Here is a 20,720-nt window from a genome sequence, read left to right as displayed (position 1 = left end):
AAAACGCTGGAGGAGACCCACAGTGCCACACAGCCACGCACTGCAGAGGCGAGAGCAGGACGCAAACACCACCGAGGAATATGCCAGCGCTGTCACGCACCGAGGGACGGTTCAATCACCGGGGCACCGCAGTCGATGCATATCCACTACTTCTGCTTTAGTTGTGCAGACGCGCATCGCCCTGTTTACCACTTATGCTCTGCTGAAATCCTCCCTGCTGCTGCTTCTGGTTCATCCTTGTCCCCTCCTCCCCTTTTCTTCCTCCTCCTCCTGCTCTCCGCCGTCCCATCGCCAGGATGGAAAAGACGCTCTGCAGTCCGCACCCTGGGACTAACAAAACCAACTCTTCCTCCGCGGACCGCGGGAATTCATCAGGGAGGAAGCCCGGGGGACGGACCGGGACGCACAGCCCCGGCTCCGGCCCCCTGGGTGGCCCGGGCGGAGCGGGAGGCAGCCGGGGAGCTGTGTTGGGGAACAGCATGAATTTGCAGCAGCAGCAGGCGCGCAAGAGGCAGCTGGAAGGAGTGCTGAGCAAATACACGAACCTGATCCAAGGCTGGCAGAACAGGTACGAACACGGATGGAGTTAGAAGGAAAGAGGAGAGGGGAAGGAGTCAGACACGATCCCCTCTTGGTTCAAGTGTCAGTGGGGTCGTGTTGTTATTTGCTCTGTCCACGTTGCACTTTTAGCACGACGTCACTGTGAGGGGGGGTGAAGGGGTTTAAACTCAGCCCTTCCACACGGGCATGTTGGCCTGCTGATGAAATGTTTTACTACTGCAAGGTAAATAAAAAACTACAAAAACAGGTACATGAATTCACACACAGCAGCGACTCTCCTGTCTGCAAGTTTAGTTAAACCAGCTCCTCTGACGTTAGGAGGCTGGTGTTGTGGAGTTGGAGCAGAAACAGCAGCTGTTAGGATGTTTAATCTCTTTCTTGAGTAAAAGTACTAAAAATGAACTCATCTGAGTGGCTGGTTTTCTTTGCCCTGTTTAATCTCAATATTATTGGAGTTTTGAAGTGTTTGACAAAACCAGCAATCTGGAGGCATCAATCTGGGCATTGGAAAGTTAGATTTCATTATTGTCTAATGTTTTAAAGACAAACATCTAACTAATTAATCGATCTGTTGATAATGGGAATGATCAGCAGTTGCAGTAATAATTGGATTGCTTTTTCTAATATTATGGTGCCTTGTGTACATTAATAACAGTGGTAAGGTGTAGGGCTGCACCTACATTTGAAATATTCTCATCGTTTTCAGTAGTTTTACACAATGTTGATTTTGATTGATTGATTTTCAAAATAGCTGCCACTGTTTCTGTTGATCGAATGAGTAATTGTAGGGTCATAAAAATGACACTTGCTGGTGTGCTGGACATTTAGCTTGATGTGTAGATTTGATTCATTTGTGGGTAGACTGGCCATATATACTCAGTTGATTAGGCACACCAAATAAAACTAATGCAGTGTAATATGGCAGTCCTGGAATAAACCCTCATATCATATGGGTAATAATGTTTTATGTGCAATACACTGGTGTTTCTGTTATTTTGTCCATCCTGTTCAGCAAGGCTAGGCTAAATAACAAACACCTCTCTGTATAATACAGCACAGTTCAACAGCATCACAGATGATCATGTACCTGATTCAACAAAATCAATTTAACAAACACTGAACATTATCACTCACATGAACATTATCACTCTCATGAATATTATCACTCTCATGAAGGAGGATTTATGGCAGGACTGGATTAGACAGACTTACTTTAGCCAGGTGTTCCTAATAAACTGCCAGCTGAGTGTGTGTGTCCAGCCTCCATTGTGCCTGTTACAGGTTGATGTGGTTAATGATAAACCTTTTTTTTAATTTTGCTGATTTAAACAGCAGTTTTGTTCATTCTGCGATTCTGACATACTGTTGTTTCTGAGGCACTGCAGTCGCTCTCATTATGAAGTGCAGAATATCTTAGCTCCAACTGTCGAGATCACAGCAGTGTATTATTGTATGACTGTACCTCATGCAGCATTTATGGGTTTACTCTGTGACCTGTCTGATTTACCGACTCTAACTTGGAAAGCCCAATACTGAGAGTCTTTATGTGACTTTATATGACAATGACTTTTTAGTTGTTGTTATTGCCACATATGCTCAGATAACTGACTTACAGTGTCTAGTTTGTGCTGTAGCGATGCTGCAGAGAAGAAGGAAGCTGAAACTGTGGTGTGTGTGTGTGTGTGTGTGTGTGTGTGTGTGTGTGTGAGAGAGAGAGAGAGAGAGAGAGATCTGGGCTGGAAGCCAGTGTATGTGAGAAGAGTAGGGAGGTGGAGATGGAGAGAAAAACGGCTGCTCCCTGCTCTCCCATTAAACTGACAGGCAGATGATGCACTGAACTGCATCCTGATGTACTCACAGATGAACACCTGGGTACAGAGACACACGTGTATGTTTCAAAGAAGAAAAAGTGGTGAGGTGGTATTAATGAAAAAGACTGTAAACTGTGTCTGATGTTCATGTGAGATTTGTCACTTGTCACTGCAGCAGTTGAACGCAGACATATAAATAAACAGATCTATTGTGCAAGGTGTTCTGAGTAGGATCAGCTTGTGCTTTGTGATTCCATCAGTCCTTTTTTGGTTTCATAGTTCCTAAAAGCGAAGATCTGGCTTTCAAGGAGAGATTCCTTTTGGTTCAATGACCTGAGCCGGTGCCATGGCCTCGAGTAAATGTGTAGACACAGATATTGAGCACTGACTAAAACATCCTGAAAATGTAGCCTGAAACAAAGAAGTCTTTCAGTATGGAATGAGACTAGATAAGACATCTCTGTTGAGCCAACATGCCTTAATTTGTCACGATACACACAACTTTATTCCTAACTCACCAGGAAACAATTTTTATTTCCCAAAAAAGCAGTAAAACGTAATGACCGATGTGTCCTCAGACACGCCTTAATGAAAACCTCCCAGGGTTCTTACCCAACATGCAATTCAAGTCTGTCAAACAAAAACAAAGCTGTTCATACATTCGTAGGAGCACACTGGTTTCAGAAAGTCACCCCCCGGCCCTGTTACTTTTTGCACATTTCATTTTGTTGAATGGTTCATTTTAAACTGTTAAAACTGACATTTTAGTCAGTCGAACACTTAATAATCCATCACGACGAAGTAAAAACACATTTAATTAAAAACGTAAAACTTAAATATCTCATTTACGAAATTATTCAGACTTGTTTCTGAATTGTGTTCTGGTGCCCTGTTTGCTTTAATTGTAATTGTTCTAATTGTAATTCTAGAGTCCACCTGTGGCAAATTGCATTGATTGGGTGTACACTCAATTAGCACTTTATTAGGTACATCGAGCTAAAAGTAATGCAGTTTAATCCAACAGGCCTGCAGTGAATCTTCACTTAATCAACGTGATGATGTCCAGTTTTGTGCTGTGCACAAAGATGTTGAGTTATTTAGCCTGCACTCACAGGTTTGAATGGACTGGACAAAATATTAGAAACAATGCAATGCAGTCCAATAGCAGCAGACACTGCAGCCTGCAAAATGATTATAAAGCTGAATCAACACAGCTTTAACAGAGAAACTGCAGATGTTCTGCAGATTCTTGCAGGAAGTGGGCCTTTTGAATTCATCATTTAAATTAGCTGGAGCTGTGGCTTTTAATGTGAAATTCGAATGAGCTTCATGTTGTTGCTTGTGGTAGTATTTCTAGTTTATCACCTCTACATGGTTGAGTCACTTTTTCTACACCAGCATGCTTGAGATGCCTTTCCCCCCCACAATTAAAACAATATTTCTCCAGTAGCATTCTATATTCACTCTCCATTGGCTTTTAATTTGATTTTAAGATTAGGTTCTACTGCAGATTGATAACAGCACCTTGAAATATTTTAGTACTTTCGAGTATCTACTTTAGTGCAGAAAGGTTTCAGTCAAGTGCTTTCATTAATTTTTGATTTGAAATTTCTTTTGCTTATATTTGTTCTTTGATGAACATTGATAGACAAAATGTTAGAAAAATATTGCAGGTTGAGAATAACTTGCAGTATACATTTCTTTTTAATTAGAGGGAGAAGGGAAGAATCTGAGGAATCCTTTCTTCCCTAGATTGTGTTCAGTATTTACAAACAGTTAATTTCTTTAAGTGCCCACAGCTTTTAAATATAGCCACGTTTAAAGGAGGAGAGACTGTTCTCCTGTGGAAGCTGGTGTAATTACAGTCGTCAGTCACCTTCCAGTATTGGTCACATGGAGGAAGACGTCGTGGCTGTTTGGCAGCATGGTGTCGTGGTGGGCAGCAGACCTGAGTGGAGCTAATTCTGCCACTGTGTGGGTGGCCATGTGTCAGTGTGAAGTGCTGTTATGTTGTGTAGGTGCTGTGTGTGTTTGTGTTGGGAATAAATGTGCTATAGGTAGAAGTTTTTTTTTTTTTTTTGCGTTTTTACTAACACATACATGTGCTGGATTTGTGAGGACCATAACATTTCTTAGCTCCTAGCCCCAGTGCTAAAGCTTCACTCTGATTTTAGCCATGGTTCAGTTTACTGTTTCACTGTGGAATTGCTCAGTCTGTCTAAACTGTGTAAGGAATCCTACAGTTTGATTAGAAAGACTGCATCACAAACTGGAGGTGTAGCATGTGAAAGATTTTTGAATTTAAGAAAACAACACTAAATTGATGGGTTACTCCCTTAAAGGAGGAGTTTGTCTAGTTTTATTTTTGTAGGTTCGGCCATTATTTTTTATTGCAACTTTATATTCACCAAGCAATTCTCTGCAGTACAGTGAAGCAAATTATAGGTATGGAAGCAAACTTTTTCTCAAAGCATTGTGGGAAAGCAGGTGGCACAAGTCTGACCAGCGATGTAAAAAAAGTGTTGGATCAACTGTTTTAAGATTTGGGCAAAATTTGGATAGAAGCTCTGTAGAGATTTGCTAAAAATGGACATTCAGTATTGCTTTGTAGATGAATGTTTTTGTAATTTGCAGAATCTCTCTTTTTTTGCAATATAAACGATAGAAACAAACACAAGGTAACACTTGTAACTGTGTAAGTTGGTTATTTACACATTGTTTGCTTAACTGAAAGCTGGTCATTTGCTTGTATGTTTTGACTCGCTCTGTGAAGCAGAGCTGATTTCACTGGACTTTCCAGTGATTCTGCAGCATGAAGTCCAACTGAACACCATTAGTTCAACGCTCAGTGCATCTAGGTTAGCCAGAGAAAGCTGAAGCAAATGATTTGCTTCCAAGAGATTTCTAATCACTGTTTCTTCTTTACAACCTGTTTGACCATCTGCTCTTTTGTTGCTTTGTTGCACCTTTATATCAATGTATTATTGGTTGTAGGGCTCAGAAAATGGTTAATACATTGATGTGAAAACCAATAGAAACATTGGTCACAGCATTGAAAACAAGACCCAAACTCCAGTAGATTAGAATTCAGCTTTAATCATCTGCTTAGTGCTGCACTGGAGGACGTGTACTTGAGTCTATTTCAGGATTAATGGGTTGACTCTACATTACACAGCCGCTGGATTCCCAGACTAAAAGATTAGGTTGTGTAGTCTATTTTACACACAAAGACACTCTCACTCACACACTCCAAACATGTCTAAGATGTCTGCAGTGACAGGAAATTACCCCTGCAAAGCCTCAGTTCTTTTATTACAGACAGAAAGATGGCTGTGTCAGACAAGATTAATGCAGATCCACTGATAAAGAATCTTAATAATGCTCACCTTTGGGAGCGTTTGTATCCGTAACATAATGCAGGGTACAATACTAGGGGAGTAGGTAACATTGTTTTAGGTTCTGGCTGGTGGCTCAAAGCTGGTTTCCTGGGCCTTGAAGCTGGAGATGGACAGTTTCAGCCAAAAACATAAAAAATAAAATGACTTTAGGTCCAGATTTACAGACTTCATTAGTAACTGAGGTTTATTCTGCAACTTTTCATGCAGAAGTTGTTAGTCTATATTGCTTTACCAAATGAGTGCTCATGCCTCACATGGAGGTGTTCCAAAATATAGTAAATATTTATAACGCTCTGAAACTCTCTGAGGCTGTGAGGACACATGTATAGACTGTGAAGGATGAATCATTTCTTCGCTCCGTGGAAAGAAATACTGTTGTGCTTCTTTGATCAAAGCTGTGAGGTTGCTGTCTCTGTGGCAGAGAAGAGGAAGGAACTCAATGTGTTGGCTTGACATCTTGATTTATTTTTGTTTTTACTTTTTAAGCCTGCTTTGTGTTTTGCAGCCATTTTATCAGGAGTTTGTTTTGTTTGTGGTGGCTTGAGTTTACTTTTGCTTTAGCACTTGTTTCCTAATGGCTGCACACTAAAGGTGTTTGTAGAAGCTGACAAGCCAATGAAAAGTCAAGGTCCACTTAATTGTTTGTTCTGGAGCTTTTTATTATATTTCACATCTTGTTCATTTGAAGAAGTAGAACTTTTAATGTTGCGACATTGTCGAACCATTAGGTTGTTTGTAAATCTCTGTTTCCAAGTTCAGCAACCGTCAAGCTCATTTTTGCATCACTTTGAGAAAAGCTTAGACTTGAATGTACATTAGTGATATTTTTATGTTAACATTGAATTACAGGTGTTTACAGTAGGAGTCCACTTGTTTCTGAACAGATGAACAGACACCTGGCCCAGGACCCTGGTTGGACATGGTCCATGTTATACTCTGTTAATTGGTTTTGTTTGGGTTTTGTGTCATCATGTCTGTCCAACTATATCCAAGTATACTCAGTGTCCACTCTGATTATACAATACGACATAATCACACAGGAGAAAGTGTTTTGTGAAATTAGTAGTTGATGTTAAAGATTTATCCTATTAAATGACTTCTACCTCATTTTTTGATTTTGATTCCAGATATTGAATTAGTTGGAAAATCTTTATTTTCAATACTTATATTTTGCAGTTGACTACAGATCATTTTGTTCACTTATTACCCAAGCATATGGGTGGCTGGTGAAGAAAGTGGGGCACCTAACAACAGGCTTAGACCCAGTGTCATCACTTTAAGAATGTATAGAGAGTAGGTGACAAAACAGCAAATATTGGACTGAAATTCCTCATTTGGCTAGAAACCGTGGCTGGAATATATTGTACTATGTCTGTTAATTACAGTATTAAGGAAACTCTTATGGCTCACAAGGGACCGTCTAAGACATGTCTTTCCATAAGTTTGTTGCAATGTGTTTTTTTGGCTCCTAGTGGTTAAGAATGACTTACTACAGCTTTAAGATTTTCCCATAAAATTCTGTGATAATAACATACAGTCTTCCAAAACCTTGTTTTCACTATGACACCATATGTTTTTACTGAACATGCATCACCCACATGTACTTCCAGTGACTGATGCGATTTACTACTTTCTGCATGCTCTGATGTCCCTCTGAGCATTTTTTGAGAATTACCTGCCAAAAGACCAGGGAGGAGATGCAAATTCTGCTGACATGCTGTTTCCTGTAGCATCTATGTTAATGCCATTAGGAAGTGGCAGTGTTTCTGTTGATGTGTGAAAATGTGCTTGACTAAGAACAAAAACAAACAAAAAAAAATTGTCAGTGATGTGTGCAGACTTTATTTAAAGGCTACTTATAGTTTTAGCAGGGCAAAAGCTAATGTCTTCATATTTTATCACTGGACAAAATTCAGTCAATTGATATTAAATTTACTGTGCTACGCATGTTCTTGTTCCATTGTTACCAGAATTTGTTTTCTTTCACTGCTGTTCTCTTATTTTTCATTTGACCCAGTTTACTGCAGCTTTGCGCTTCTGAAGGTGAAAAGTTCACCCTGATAAAGTACATGGCCTCAAAGGTCAGGTAATATCAGCACTATGACACGAGAGGCTGAGTATAAAGTCCAGGGTTTGTTATCTAACACCATCCATCATATTGAAGGTCTATATTATGGTTTAGATGCAAAGGCAAGAGTCCCTGCAGGGGTCAGCTGTAAAAGCCTCTAGTCTGCTGACTGAACAGACGACAAGACTTCATATACAGAACAGGGTGAGTGAGAGAAAAAGAGCGGGCAGGATAAAAACTGACTCAGGCAGATTGTTCCCTGGGTGGCTCTGGTCGACATGAATCACCAGCTCTCCTGATGGAAGAGAGCAAGACTGTGAGGATCAATTTTCAGACAGCAGTATTTCCCAGCATCCTCTCCGGGGAACTCTAGAGGGCTCAAGGGAACATGCCCACATTAATTTGAAGGATGTAGTCACAGACTTTACTATTCACTTATTGTTTGTGTATTGTGATTTGGCACTATACAAATAAATTAAATTGAAACCATTCATGATGCATTTGTTATTAGTACTCAAACAATTGGTTGATTAATTGATTAGTACGGGTGGAAACAAAATAATTTTTTTTTCAATGCATCACTGTTCACCTTGAAACAGAAAAGTTCGATCGATTTTGATATTTGATTGAATAAAATCCGCCATTCAGACACGTTTTACTATTACCTAACTACAAACGGCCTACAGGCATACGTGCTTTTAGCGCATGCGCAACACGTACGTTTAGGCGCGTATGTTTAAGTGCATGAGCTTCGTGACAAAATGGCGGAATAGGCGAAAACTATACGAGCGGTGTGTGTTTCATTAAAAGTTTCAGTTTGGAAACATTTTGGTTTGAATCAGAAGGAAAGCGGGAGATGCAGAGAGTAAATCTACCGTCGTTTATTTACGACGAAAATAAGAGAACAAGCAGAATTAGCTAAAACTATAATGCGGACTGAAAAGTAAACATCGATAGTTTTGTGTGTTTTTCTCGAGGATAAGACATCTTTTGGACTAAAAACTTGGAGGTATTTTGTTCACTGGAGTCTTACGAAAAAACTGTTATGCAACACTTGCCGTTTCAGTAACCTTACATGTCTGGATCTGTTACACACCAGCAAAGGTAAGAAGTGACCGTCTAGCTAGCTTGTTTTTACTCTTGATAAACGTTCCGAACTGTTGTCGCTGTGATAATCCAGTCCTGTGATAAACAGGAGCAGTTAAAAAAAATGTATGGCTGTGAATTCATAGGATGCAAACATAACATATTTCTACAAACATGCCTGTTGATTTGGTATTGTGGAGTGCATGTGTGTAGTTTGTTGAGGAACAGCACAAGGTTGGATAGAAGTGAACTGAAATCTGCAGGACTTGTATGGAAAAAACCTGAGATACTGGAATGACACCTCATTTATCACATACAGCCATGACAGTTGTGGCTGGAACATTGTTAAAATGGTGAATCTTCTTCCTGCGAAGGAGGCTGACACTGCATTGTGCTGAACCAGAAGACATAGGCAAAGACAACTGCTGTTGCCTCAGGCCACTGTATACAAATATGGAAAGGTCAGTCAAAGCCACAGAGTTGTCAGACTGGCCTGTGCTGTACAGCAGAACCAGAACAAAGTGTTAAGTGGAGCAGATAGGCCAGTTTATTAAATGTCACACAGAATCCTTTCTGGCCACAGGAAATGAAACGGGTCTTCCTCTGTGTGTGTCAGGTTATGTGTGTGACTGAATTTGAATCTCGCAGGCAGCGATCAGTGAGGCAGATTCAATTACAAAGCGACTGAATGTGATTCACGAATCACAAACGGAGAATATAGGCTTTAATATCCACGCCTCAAGCTGTGGGTTCTACTCAAGATGACAGCACTAATCACTGCCTTGAGTAATTTGGATTTAAGCTTGCTGGCTCAAAGATGGCAGTGAAAATGTGCATGGATGGGTATTTGTGACGAATCTTTTGTGAAGAGAACTGTGGTAAATAATGTCCTGCAGGCTTTGTTGAATAGGAGAAGAGACATTTATGGGTGTTGGGGTGTTTTTTTTTTTTTTTTTTACAGCAACTCTCTGTGGTCTCATTCATAGCCCTGATTTCACTTTCCAACATAGTGAAAAGTTTTGCAACAGAAATATAAAAAGTTTTACCAGTAAGCAAGATAATGAGAGCATAAAACAAACTGATGATAACATTAACATTGCTTCTTCTATTTCCCTCTCCACCTAGTTTCTCTTCGGCCCATTACTTTCTTAACTTCTGTCTCTCTCTCTCTCTCTCTGTTGTCTGTTTTCCTTCCACGTAGGTACTTTGTGTTAGATCCAGAGTTGGGACAGCTGCAGTACTTTGTCAACGAACAGGGGAAGAGCCAGAAGCCCCGTGGGTCCCTGCCCCTCATCGGTGCCTCGGTAACCCCGAGTGATGAGGCTCCACACATGTTCATTGTAAACTCTGTCAATGGAGAGATGTACAAACTCAGAGGTATGACCTCATGCTGACCGTATATAGCACAGTACAAACAGAAGGTGGAGGGTGTGTGTTTTTGTGGTGTCACTTGGAGTACAGTGTACGTACTGCGCTTTTACGAATGTTTTTTTTTTTCCCCTTCCAAAATTTATGAATATGATTCAAGTTGTAAAGCTGCTCTAATTAATGTTAACATAGGAACAATAGAACATATGTGGTGTTGAATATGAAGGTGGTCAGTCATAGTGATGAAACCACAAAGAATCATTAGTGACTGCAGCTCCTCTCATCTTTAAGGAGCATTCACTTTTTTGAGGTTGTTTATTTAGGTTTATGGGTTTTCTCCCAGCTCTGAACAACTTTAGTTTGAGCTACAACATCTGTTTTCAGCTAGAAAGACCTGCCAAGCATCAAACACCAGGGACAATTTCCTGATGTCAGTGTCTTGATTGTGAGGACTTACTGCTTTTATTTTATATGATTCAGAATAAAATATGACAAAATAGGCGATTTAAAGTAATTGGACTGTGGGCTGCGATAGACATTTTACCATCTTTTGACATTTTATAGAATTTGAAAACTCCACACATATAGTTTCATAACAGTGTACACCCAAGTTGAAATTCAACCTAAGAAATTGCGTTTCTGAGACCAAACAATGAGAAAATCAGCACCAAAGTAAAATGTCTCTTTAAGACTAAGTACCCAGGCTGCAGCTGGTCACTGTGCTGAGGGCCTTTGCTTTTAGTGACCTGTATTCGCTGAAGCGAGGGAGAGTCCATTTTATTGTTGCTTCACTTGCGCTGCTAGAATGTCCTCAGACACACTCAAGGGGGGGATATCAGAATAACTTGGCCTATATTCCCTGAATAATTCAGGGATCCATGTGTATTGACCTAAGAGGAAACAATGATCTCACAGTGAATAAGAGGTTGGACTCATTAGCTCTGTCAGAAGTATTTCTGTTTCTAATGGCTCTGTAAATTATCAAGAAAATTACTGGAGGAAAGAAATCTTTTGATAAAACCCAGCTAAATAAAGCTGGAATCTTGGTTTCTGTGCCCTTAAAAGGTGATAAGTAGCTGAATAAAAGTTTTATTGTTCAGTGGTTCATTTATCATTTTCCAGCTTAGCTTGAAAGCTGTGTATCATCACTGACAGCCTGTTTTCATGGCTTCAGTTGTCTTTCACGAAGGGATTTTGAACAAATTTCCTCTGATAACTAGCATGAGCCAAGGCTATAGACACGCCCCCTAACTTCAGAACTTCAGGTTAATTCATTGTTTGAAAGACATTACATCATTTGCCCAATTCCAAAAATCCAAATTGGAGAATTGATCAAAATGATCATCTGAAGCACCTTCAGTTTGTGCAGGCACACCTTTCGCTGGAATGCAGTACAAGTCAGCATCACCAAAAATTTAAGCTTTACAAGTCATAGCAAGTTATTTGGAGAATTGTTTTGAAAGAATTAATTTATTATAGTGAAATCAGCTAAAGCAGCAGAATATAAAGGGAGTGTTTCACTACCGGTTGAAGGGAAGCTGAGGCACCTTGTGTTTTGCTGCTGAGCAAAGGTGAAGAACAATGGGAATTTAATCATGTCTGAATGCCCAGACGGTAAATTAAGCTATTTATCATACAGTGTCTCAATGAGACAGTCAGCAAGTGAAAGGGTCAGGTTGTGTTTTCAAACTGGCTGATTAGGCTGCCTGACAGTTTTTTATTGTGTGTCTAAATAATTTAAACAGTATCTTACCAGATGCAGAAATCTAACCTCATGATAGATTATTGTAAAGGATTATTTTTAGCTGAAAATTGAAAAAGATTAACTGGGTAAAGAGTTTACTGGATTGCATGTTGGTGGGCAGACGCAGAGCAGTTAATGTAAGGAATTATAGTTTACAGTAAATTGATCATTTTGGATATCTATTTTTCTTTCCTGCAGAGAGTTAGATGAGCAGATTGATACCACCCTCGCGTTGTACACTAAATAGGCTGCTAACTGTAGCATCATACATAATGTACTGAAATCAAAAACAGTAATCTTCTAATCTAACTCATCTTAATTCTTTTAATAGGATAGATTTTTGTCATAGTACATAGTTTTATAATACATACTTTGTAGTATTTTAGTGTACTACTATTCATGAACCAAAGTCTGTTCACAGTACGGGTAGTGCTCTATATATATATATATATATATATATATATATATATATATATATTTTTGTTTTTCAGCATTTTTCTTTTTATTAAGTTGGTAGCAGCAGATCATTTACATGTATACATGTGGGTGTCTCTGCCTTCCATTTATTGTTTGTGTACTTTTCCATCTAATGGAGTAAAACATCACTAAAATAACAGCTATTCTGCTGAAATATGACATTCACTCCCCTTTCTGCATAACGGATTTAAAAGACCTGCATTTTGAGGTGCAGCAGTCCAATCATGAATAAAAGCTCTTAAAAGGTAATAAAAGCTAAAGATAAACTTGAAATTATAATAAATTCATTGTCTGTCTTTTTGATGAGTAAAGGCTGGTGACTGTAATTGTTGCAGAGCTCTTTCAACCTCTCCAGTCCCTGTCAAAATTGTTTAAAGTGCTCCGCTCATAATATTTCCCATCACTTTAATCGAATCTAACTGCTGGTCTAAGCTTGAATCCTCCGTTTAATCATTATCATAACCAATAACATCTTTCATAGTGCTGTAATTAAAGAGCATTTAATTAGACCATGATGGTGGTGCTATGAGTGACCGCCAAGGAGGTTTCTCTCTGTCTCTCACTTGCAGTAGGCTACTCAGCAACATTCAGATATCATTTATCCATCTCTCTGGGAAAGATATTGACATTTAAATGAGACACACAGACCAGGACAGGTGCCTATTGTTGCTCTATTCAAATTGACAGACGGACCAGCTTCTCATTTTGTTGTTAGCCCCCTCAGTCTTTAGTGCAAACCTCATGCATTCATCAAATGAATAGAACTGTCAGCATTTCACCTCCAAGTCTCTTGTGACACAAAACCAGCTTTGAATTTATTCATCAGTATCATGATGTTCTCCCTGAAGGAGAACAACAAATGCTGCTCGTAGAAATGTGCCTATATGGCTTGTGTCACTTATATGAACAGGTGCATATTAGCATAGCCACACACAGGCTGTTCTTCTCAATACCAACAAAATTATCAAAGCTCGACTTGTACACACCAGAAAAATATCATATTAGACTTTTGCTCCCTTTCTGGGTGAGTGGGAAGGTAGTGGATATTTTTTTTGCAGAAAGACAGCTTGTTCCAGGTGTTTCTGTATCAATACGCTGTTCTCCCCAAAGAGGTGATCAGCCGCTCCCAGCAGGAGAGCGCGTCTCAAATGCTGCAGTTGTCAACAGTTTCTGTGAATATCTCATTTTCTCTTAGTGGGGATCTTCACATAAAGAGGACTTTTGTAGGTGTTGTGGCAGATGTCGGCAGATGGCAGATGTTTTATTTGACTGACAAGTGCAAATTGAATTCTCCAGGCAAAAAACACATTTAATAGAGGACTTTTCAGAAGATTTTGAAGTTTCATTTTGGTGATGATGCAGTTTCTTATAAATCTAATGAATTTATCCCCATCCCCATTATCCACTCACTAATAAAGGAGAGTGTGGCTTTCATTTTCACATTAAAGTTTTTTCTTGGATTAGCGAGTGAAGATAGTTGAATGGAAAACATTCAACAGTCATTTAGACTGGAATTGAATTTAGGCTTATTTTAAGTAAGTGGATTAAAGGGTTCAATGCATCATCAAATGAATCAGGTTATATAATGTGAGGTTATCAAATCCTTTACAACAGCATGGCACACATTTGGACAGTCATTCCTAGAATCATTCATCGTGTTGTATATAAGAAAAAGTGACAGAGGTAGATGTGAAAAATTAAAATAGAGAGCATAAGATAGAAGGTCAGTCCCTGCCTACAGCACTATCACACCTGCACATATCTAACTGGATAGAGTGGGTGTGAGTGTCAGATTGTCTCCTTCAGAAAGTTAAAAGGTGTCACAATATCCCTGTGAGAATGCCGGTTGCAGCCACACACACTGCGTCTTTTATAATAACAGAAACGTCTATGAACTGTACATAACAAATATTTGGTTAAGGATTTACCAATATGTAGAATTAGTATCAGCCCCAACACCAGCCTTATCGGTTGGTTAACAGACAATTATCAACATTTCAGAAGAAAAGGTTTTTAGTTGCAGTTGAATGTATTTAGTATTATCATGAACATGTTTTATTTTCTGTTTGAAATACCAAAGATTAGATTAGGCTGCTAAACTTCTTGCTAATAAGATTAAATTCCCACTTAATTTTTCTAACCAGTGTTGCCAGGTTCAGTGCCAAGTTAGGATATGGTTTCTTTCACTGTGTAGGTAAACATGTTTGGGCAGGTTATTATTGGGCAAGGTTTTGTACGATTAAAGTGGTTTCTACCTATGAAAAGAGGCAGAAGAGCTATGGTATAAACTGTGGGGTGAAAGGGATAGGGTCATGCAGGTGAAAATAACATTTATTTCTGATTGTTTGGCTGCCTATCAACAGTTGCTCCGTGTTCATCGGGCTGTGTCAGTGGGTGTATGAGCATTATTTTCATGTAGACCTAAAAAATGGAGAGCCTGTCCTTTAACAGTACAATAACATAATGAAGGTCAAGTCCAACCAGAGTTAAAGGGTTTTTTTTTAATTGGAAAAATATCTATCAAAGCATAAAAAAAGGGAACCTTGAATATTTTTTCTTAATTTCAACATGCAGCTGAATTTGATGAAAACATGAGCATAATAGTCCTGCCAGTTACTGCTGACATCTGTATTGTACTGAAATTTATACTTTTATGTGCCACCAATGAGAAGAAAAAGGCAATGTGCACATGTAGCATTCGTAGCCGAGATAAATGTGACCTAAATAATTACTTCAGCTGTGGCAGTGCAGTTATGAGATGTCCAGTTAAAGTAAACAAAGAGAAATACTGGGTCTTTTGAAAAAGGATCCAGAGTTACAGGTACCGAGTGATCCAGGACTTCAGTAGTCACATTACCACTGCCCACACAGTGTTACAAAATCAAGCGTACCCTGGAAGTAGGCTGTACTCATGTGTACTGATTACCTTCCACACTGCTTCCCTTTTGTTCCTTAAAGGGATCTTTGTTGTGTGTTTTAGGTGAGTTGTGTTTGTGTTTTGATTATAAAGACTACTTTACTTAATGATGTATGATTTTTGTGTTGATTTCAGTATAAAATGCTAAATTAAAATACTCACCCTCTGCACATATTTTAATAATAACCTAATGCCAGTCAAGTGGCTTTGTGTTTAGATGGTTGGACTGTCTCCATATCAAGGGGTAAAAAACACAAGCTTGCAGAGGGTTTCAAGCTGCACACACACACTGGTCAAATTAGTTGTCTTGAATACTGAATGTTTAGTTTATCCCCCAGAGCATCAGAAGGGAACAGAATCAAATGGCCAGGTACAGTACACTATCTGTACCTATCACCTAGAGAACTGCTTTTAGGTTGGTAGACCTCCCCATTTTTTTATAAAACATGCAGAGAATATGATCAGTAACCACCAAATTTGCAGTTATTTAATTTTAATAGTGTAATAGTAATTTTTACAGTAAAACTGGCAGTTTGTTAAAGGGTCTGTTTAAAGGATGGTAAAATAATTTTGTGATCACAAGCATTTTGTTCCTCTAGCTGCTGCTTAGTGTTCAGAGTAGAAGAACACAAATTGAATAGTAACCATTAGTGGATGTGCACTGTAAAGCATATGGCTTTCTTTTAACTGCATATTGACCTGACTGTGAACTTGTGTACAGATTTATTGTGATTCCCAATGTCCTGTGTGTAAAATAAGTTTTAGTCTTGTAATTTTATTATCAGTGATTTATTTTTGGTGTGTGTGTGACTTTTCAGCCTCTGACGCCAAGGAGCAGCAGTTTTGGATCGGCCAGCTCCAAGCGTGTGCCAGGCGTCACTCTGACAGCAGCACAAAGGTAAAATTCAGACTGTCACAGCGTTTTGACCGTGACCCCGGTCCAGGCTCTGTGTGTGTGTTGTTCTAGAAGAGAAGTGACCATTTTGCTTTGACATTTCCTGGGAAATTCTTATCTCTGTATGTGTAAGTGTGACTGCGCACTTCTCACACTTTTACTGTTTTTTTTTTTTTTTTTTCTTTTTTCCTCTTATTCTTCATATTTTTCTAATATATAATACTCAGCTCAGGTTCATGAGTCAAGTCTGTGCACAGGAAAATCCTCCACTAGGTGAAAGCCCTTTGTACAGTCTCAGAAACTCCTGGCTCTTTCTTTCTTTCTGTTCTGCTTTTAGTGACTGTAACAGATGACTGATGTTTTAAAATGACATTTTTATTTCAAATGGCATTATCTCCTTTAAGTCTCATTTAACATTCCCTGTAGATTATTAAAGCTATGGAAATATTTTTAGATGCTTTCTTGCCTTTTCTTCTCGTTTTTCTTTCATTTTCTGACTCCCCTAGAATTTCTCCCCATGAATGGGAACAGAGGAAACAAATCCACAATCGCAGACCTTAATAAATATCATCCGAATAAATGCCATGTCTCTGCAGACAGCATGTTTGAAGAGGAAGAATATATTAAAAATAATCAGGAAATATGTTTATAAAGTACATCAAACTGTAAAACATTGCCCACAAATGGAAAAAAAAGAAAGATGCACTTAAAATTGGGTAAAAATAGAGGACAAAATGTAAAACATGGAAGGATCCAGGATTGACAGCATTTGCAAACAGAACAGAACTCCACCTCTTGTGAAACTTCACTTTGGTGTCTAATTTGAAAACATTTTTAGTACTTTTATTGACTGACGTGTCGGTGATTTAGAGGAACATGGTAACAAGCTCCTGCTGCTTTATTTGAGGATGAGTGTGTATTTAAATGTCCCTAGCTTCATGTCTCTGTGGGCGCATTTCTGAAAGATTACTGTGTTGGGCATAGCAGTAAATAACCTTATCCACAACCAGTCACTTTTTTTTTTTAATGGGTTTCATGGATTAATATTTAGGCATGTGCAAATTTTGGGGGTTTTGGGCTTTAGGAGATTAGTCAGTGTATGTGTGTGCTGACTCTGTCTCTGTGGGGTGTATCCCCATGTGCTCGATCCAGTGGAGAATGAGGCTTGTTATAGTGCTCCTTTTAGGAGCCCCACTGCAGGCTGTGACACTGTGGAAATCAGCAGCGCATGAAAGAGAAAAATAATCCAAACTTTATTATTTCTTTGGCAAACTTGTGCTATTAAAGTTTACTTTTCACATGGAAGCTGTTTTTTGCTTCAGTTATATTGCTGGGATGCTTGCAATATGTCTTGAGCAATTTTTTTTTATGTCTGAAGTAGATTTGGTCACTGTTGTAGAGGCAGTGTGGGGTTTTTGTAACTGATTGTTACAAATGTTAGTGAAGTGTCTGTTGATCATTGTTATGTTTCTTCACTAAGTCAGGATTTTTATTCAGATTTGTCTGTATGTGTGTCTGGTTTCAGGTGAGGAAGCTGAAGGGCTCAGATGAGCACCTGAGTGTGGAGAGAGCAGGAGGTGGCCAGGAGTTGCTGGTGAGTCACCACATCTATGAGCACCTACTCTGCTTTATACTTGTTTCACAAACATAGTTTCATCTTCAAATAACAGAAATGAAAAGAAAAGTTCCAGCATCTGTCCTGTTATGTAAATGCACTCTCATGTGTCTTTTTAAACAATTACATACTACGTCCTCATTATGCTGCCTCATTGCTGCTGCACAGCTGGACCAAGTGGAAAGTCCAATTACACTGCTCATCCATGATGAGAAAAGCAATCAAAAAATCTGAGAAAAAAATTGGATAATCAAGGAAACATGGTAAAAGAGTAAGGTTTACCTCTCTCTTTCCTTCTGCCTTGTGGAGCTGAGCAGGCATTATGTTCCTGCTCAGTGACTGTGGGGCATTTCCCTGGCAGCAGCTGTTATAACTGTACCCACTGCTGTGGTCTAATCCTTCCCTGAGCCGCACTGTCTGACTCTCTGATCATTGTCGCAGCTACTCTGGTGATAAGGCGGCAGTGGAGGCTTAGCTGCAGTATATCTTTGATATTGGGCAGCTTTGGCAGAAAACATGTACTAGGAATTATTTATTACAAAAAAAAGGCAGGAGTTCATTTTGAGACTTTATAAGAAACTGAACAAAAGAGAGCTGAGATATTTTATGGTGTAGATCGATAGAGATGCATTTTTCTGGCTTTGCTTAGGGGGCGGCCTTTTATTTTGAGCTGATGTGGAGGAACAAATATGAGGCAGATTATGATGATATACTGGTTTTCTCCTCAGTGTAGAGTGTACAGTACCTTGACCCGTGGACAAAAATATGGGCTGGACAAAATATCAGAAACGCCTACAAATATTGTGCAGTTGTAAAATTGTTTCACATGCTGTCACCTCAAAAAATGCTATGGGGATGAATCAACACCTTTCTAATTCTTCAGAACATTACAACATTCAGTCTCACCGCAAAGCCATTTAATAGCAGCTCTGAAGCTTTTTAGTCATAGTCTCACAAATAAGCCTTGAGGAGTAAGTAACTAGGAAAAATGTATGGCATAAAAAGTAAGACATAGGCCCCAGTTGCACTAAATATTACCGTGTGGTCTGTATCTTGAAACAAATTCTTTATGACGACAGCAGATCCATGAATCTTTGTATTTATGTGTCTTGTTAAAATATGTTTTTGCAATGTGAACTGCTCTCAATTTGAACACACATTGCTGGTATTACTATTGTGTAGAGGTTGATATTTGTTGCAGGAAAACCTCCCTTTAGTCTCTATGAGTACTGCATGCATTTACACCAAATGATTTCCCTGTTTCACAAATCCAGATGCAGATCACATTTTATTGCCCAGTGTAAATGACTCGCACCTTGCATCCTTGTATCTTTTCCTTCCACCTTTAGTGGCAAGCAAAAAAACCAAAATTGAATGAAATTAAGGGATGTCTGTTTGAAAAAGCTTTATTGACAAACCAGTGACAGTGTGTCAGAGAGGTTTGGTTTAGTGTTTTCTGCTAGTGAAGAGCCAGGGCTGCTCAGCTGGGCGCTGAACTCAGTTACAATCAAGCAGATTAGCAGCCTGATAAATAGGCCCGTCTCCCATGTGCTCACTGTTTTGTTGTGAGGCTAAAACTACGCACGCACGCACGCACGCACGCACGCACGCACGCACGCACACACACACAAAGTTTATATCAGTAAGGACAAAGAATCAAACTGTGCACGTTGTCAGATCACTTAAAATAATTTCATTTGCATATTGTTTCAGAGGCTCATGCCCATAATAAATTCTCCTTGGCCTGAAAGAAATTACATATTAGCACTTCAAGTTGATAATTTCATGCTAAGTGTGTTTGTACAATATATATGTATTTAAATATTTTTGAACCCACAGTTATTACCAAATAGCTTATTATGTGTAATTTAGTTTTGTTCCCTGTGGTGTAGAAAATGACAGGTCGGCAGTAAATTGTTGTACCTCCTCCTACGCTGCCTCACACAGGGCCAAGTCCGCCCATGGCTGAGTGCCAGCAGAGCACCTGTAAAGAAGCAGGACCTTTGTGTGTGCATCCTGCCTCTTTTAAGATTCAGGGACAAAAGTCAAATCATGGCACTAAATTACCAATAGACTAAAATCCATGTGAAAGTCAAATTTTAGACTACATGGGTACTATTGTGAAAACATGATCACATGTTTGATTAGTTCTTAATCTGTGGATCTGAGATAACTGCAAGATAACTGGAAAAAAATCCACTTCTTACTATGTAATTTTGCCTGTTTTTTTTTTTTTTTATTGTTTCAAGGCAGCTGCTCAGTTCTAGAAAATGTTGATTTTACACAGTGGTGATGAATAAAGTTTGAAAGCAGTTTGTTTCTTTTTTTTTTTTATTGTTAGAAAGTGGATATTTGGCTTTGCTTACTTCCTGTAAGGCATTACAGCACCTAGATTGTGTACTGTATGTTACTAACAAGTGCACTTGATACGTTTCCTGCATCTCTATCCTCCATCCCTTCATCGCTGTGGTAGAAAAGAGCACTTCCTTTTTCCTTTTCCTCTTTGAATTTTCTCAGTCAGACCTCTTGTTTTTATTCCAGCTTGCTGAATCCTCAGGGCTCTGTGCCAGTTTTGGAGGACAAACCCTCAGCTTCTCTGTTCGCACTTCACAAAACCTGCTGCTTACTCACAGCCCGTGGCTTAGTTTTGCACAGTACAACAGTGTTCTCTCTTGTAAGCTGATTATTTCCTGTTAAAATGATTACACAAGGGCCTAGCTACTATAACTCAGGTTGTTTAATGTTCTAGAAACATCATATCAATATGATCACTTATCTTT

The 20,720-nt window shown here is 39.1% G+C and overlaps 1 protein-coding gene across 2 annotated transcripts in view; it reads left to right on the top strand.

Moving 5' to 3' along the window:
* Positions 1-20,720, top strand: part of osbpl10a (oxysterol binding protein-like 10a) — a 54,885-nt gene continuing 34,165 nt past the window's right edge. The window contains exons 1-4 of one of the 2 annotated variants that reach the window (XM_026300051.2): positions 2-568; positions 10,126-10,301; positions 16,249-16,328; positions 17,851-17,919. In XM_026300051.2, the coding sequence (XP_026155836.1) occupies positions 297-568; positions 10,126-10,301; positions 16,249-16,328; positions 17,851-17,919 (597 nt within the window). In that variant the 5' untranslated portion in view covers positions 2-296. Of the gene's footprint in view, positions 569-10,125; positions 10,302-16,248; positions 16,329-17,850; positions 17,920-20,720 lie in introns of both variants that reach the window. The other variant, XM_026300052.2, reaches the window with a different exon arrangement.

Source organism: Mastacembelus armatus, chromosome 11, assembly GCF_900324485.2.
Source record: "Mastacembelus armatus chromosome 11, fMasArm1.2, whole genome shotgun sequence".
Lineage (NCBI taxonomy): Eukaryota > Metazoa > Chordata > Actinopteri > Synbranchiformes > Mastacembelidae > Mastacembelus > Mastacembelus armatus.
The sequence above is the reverse complement of the archived record's forward strand: the minus strand, read 5'-3'. Positions and strand labels throughout refer to the sequence as shown.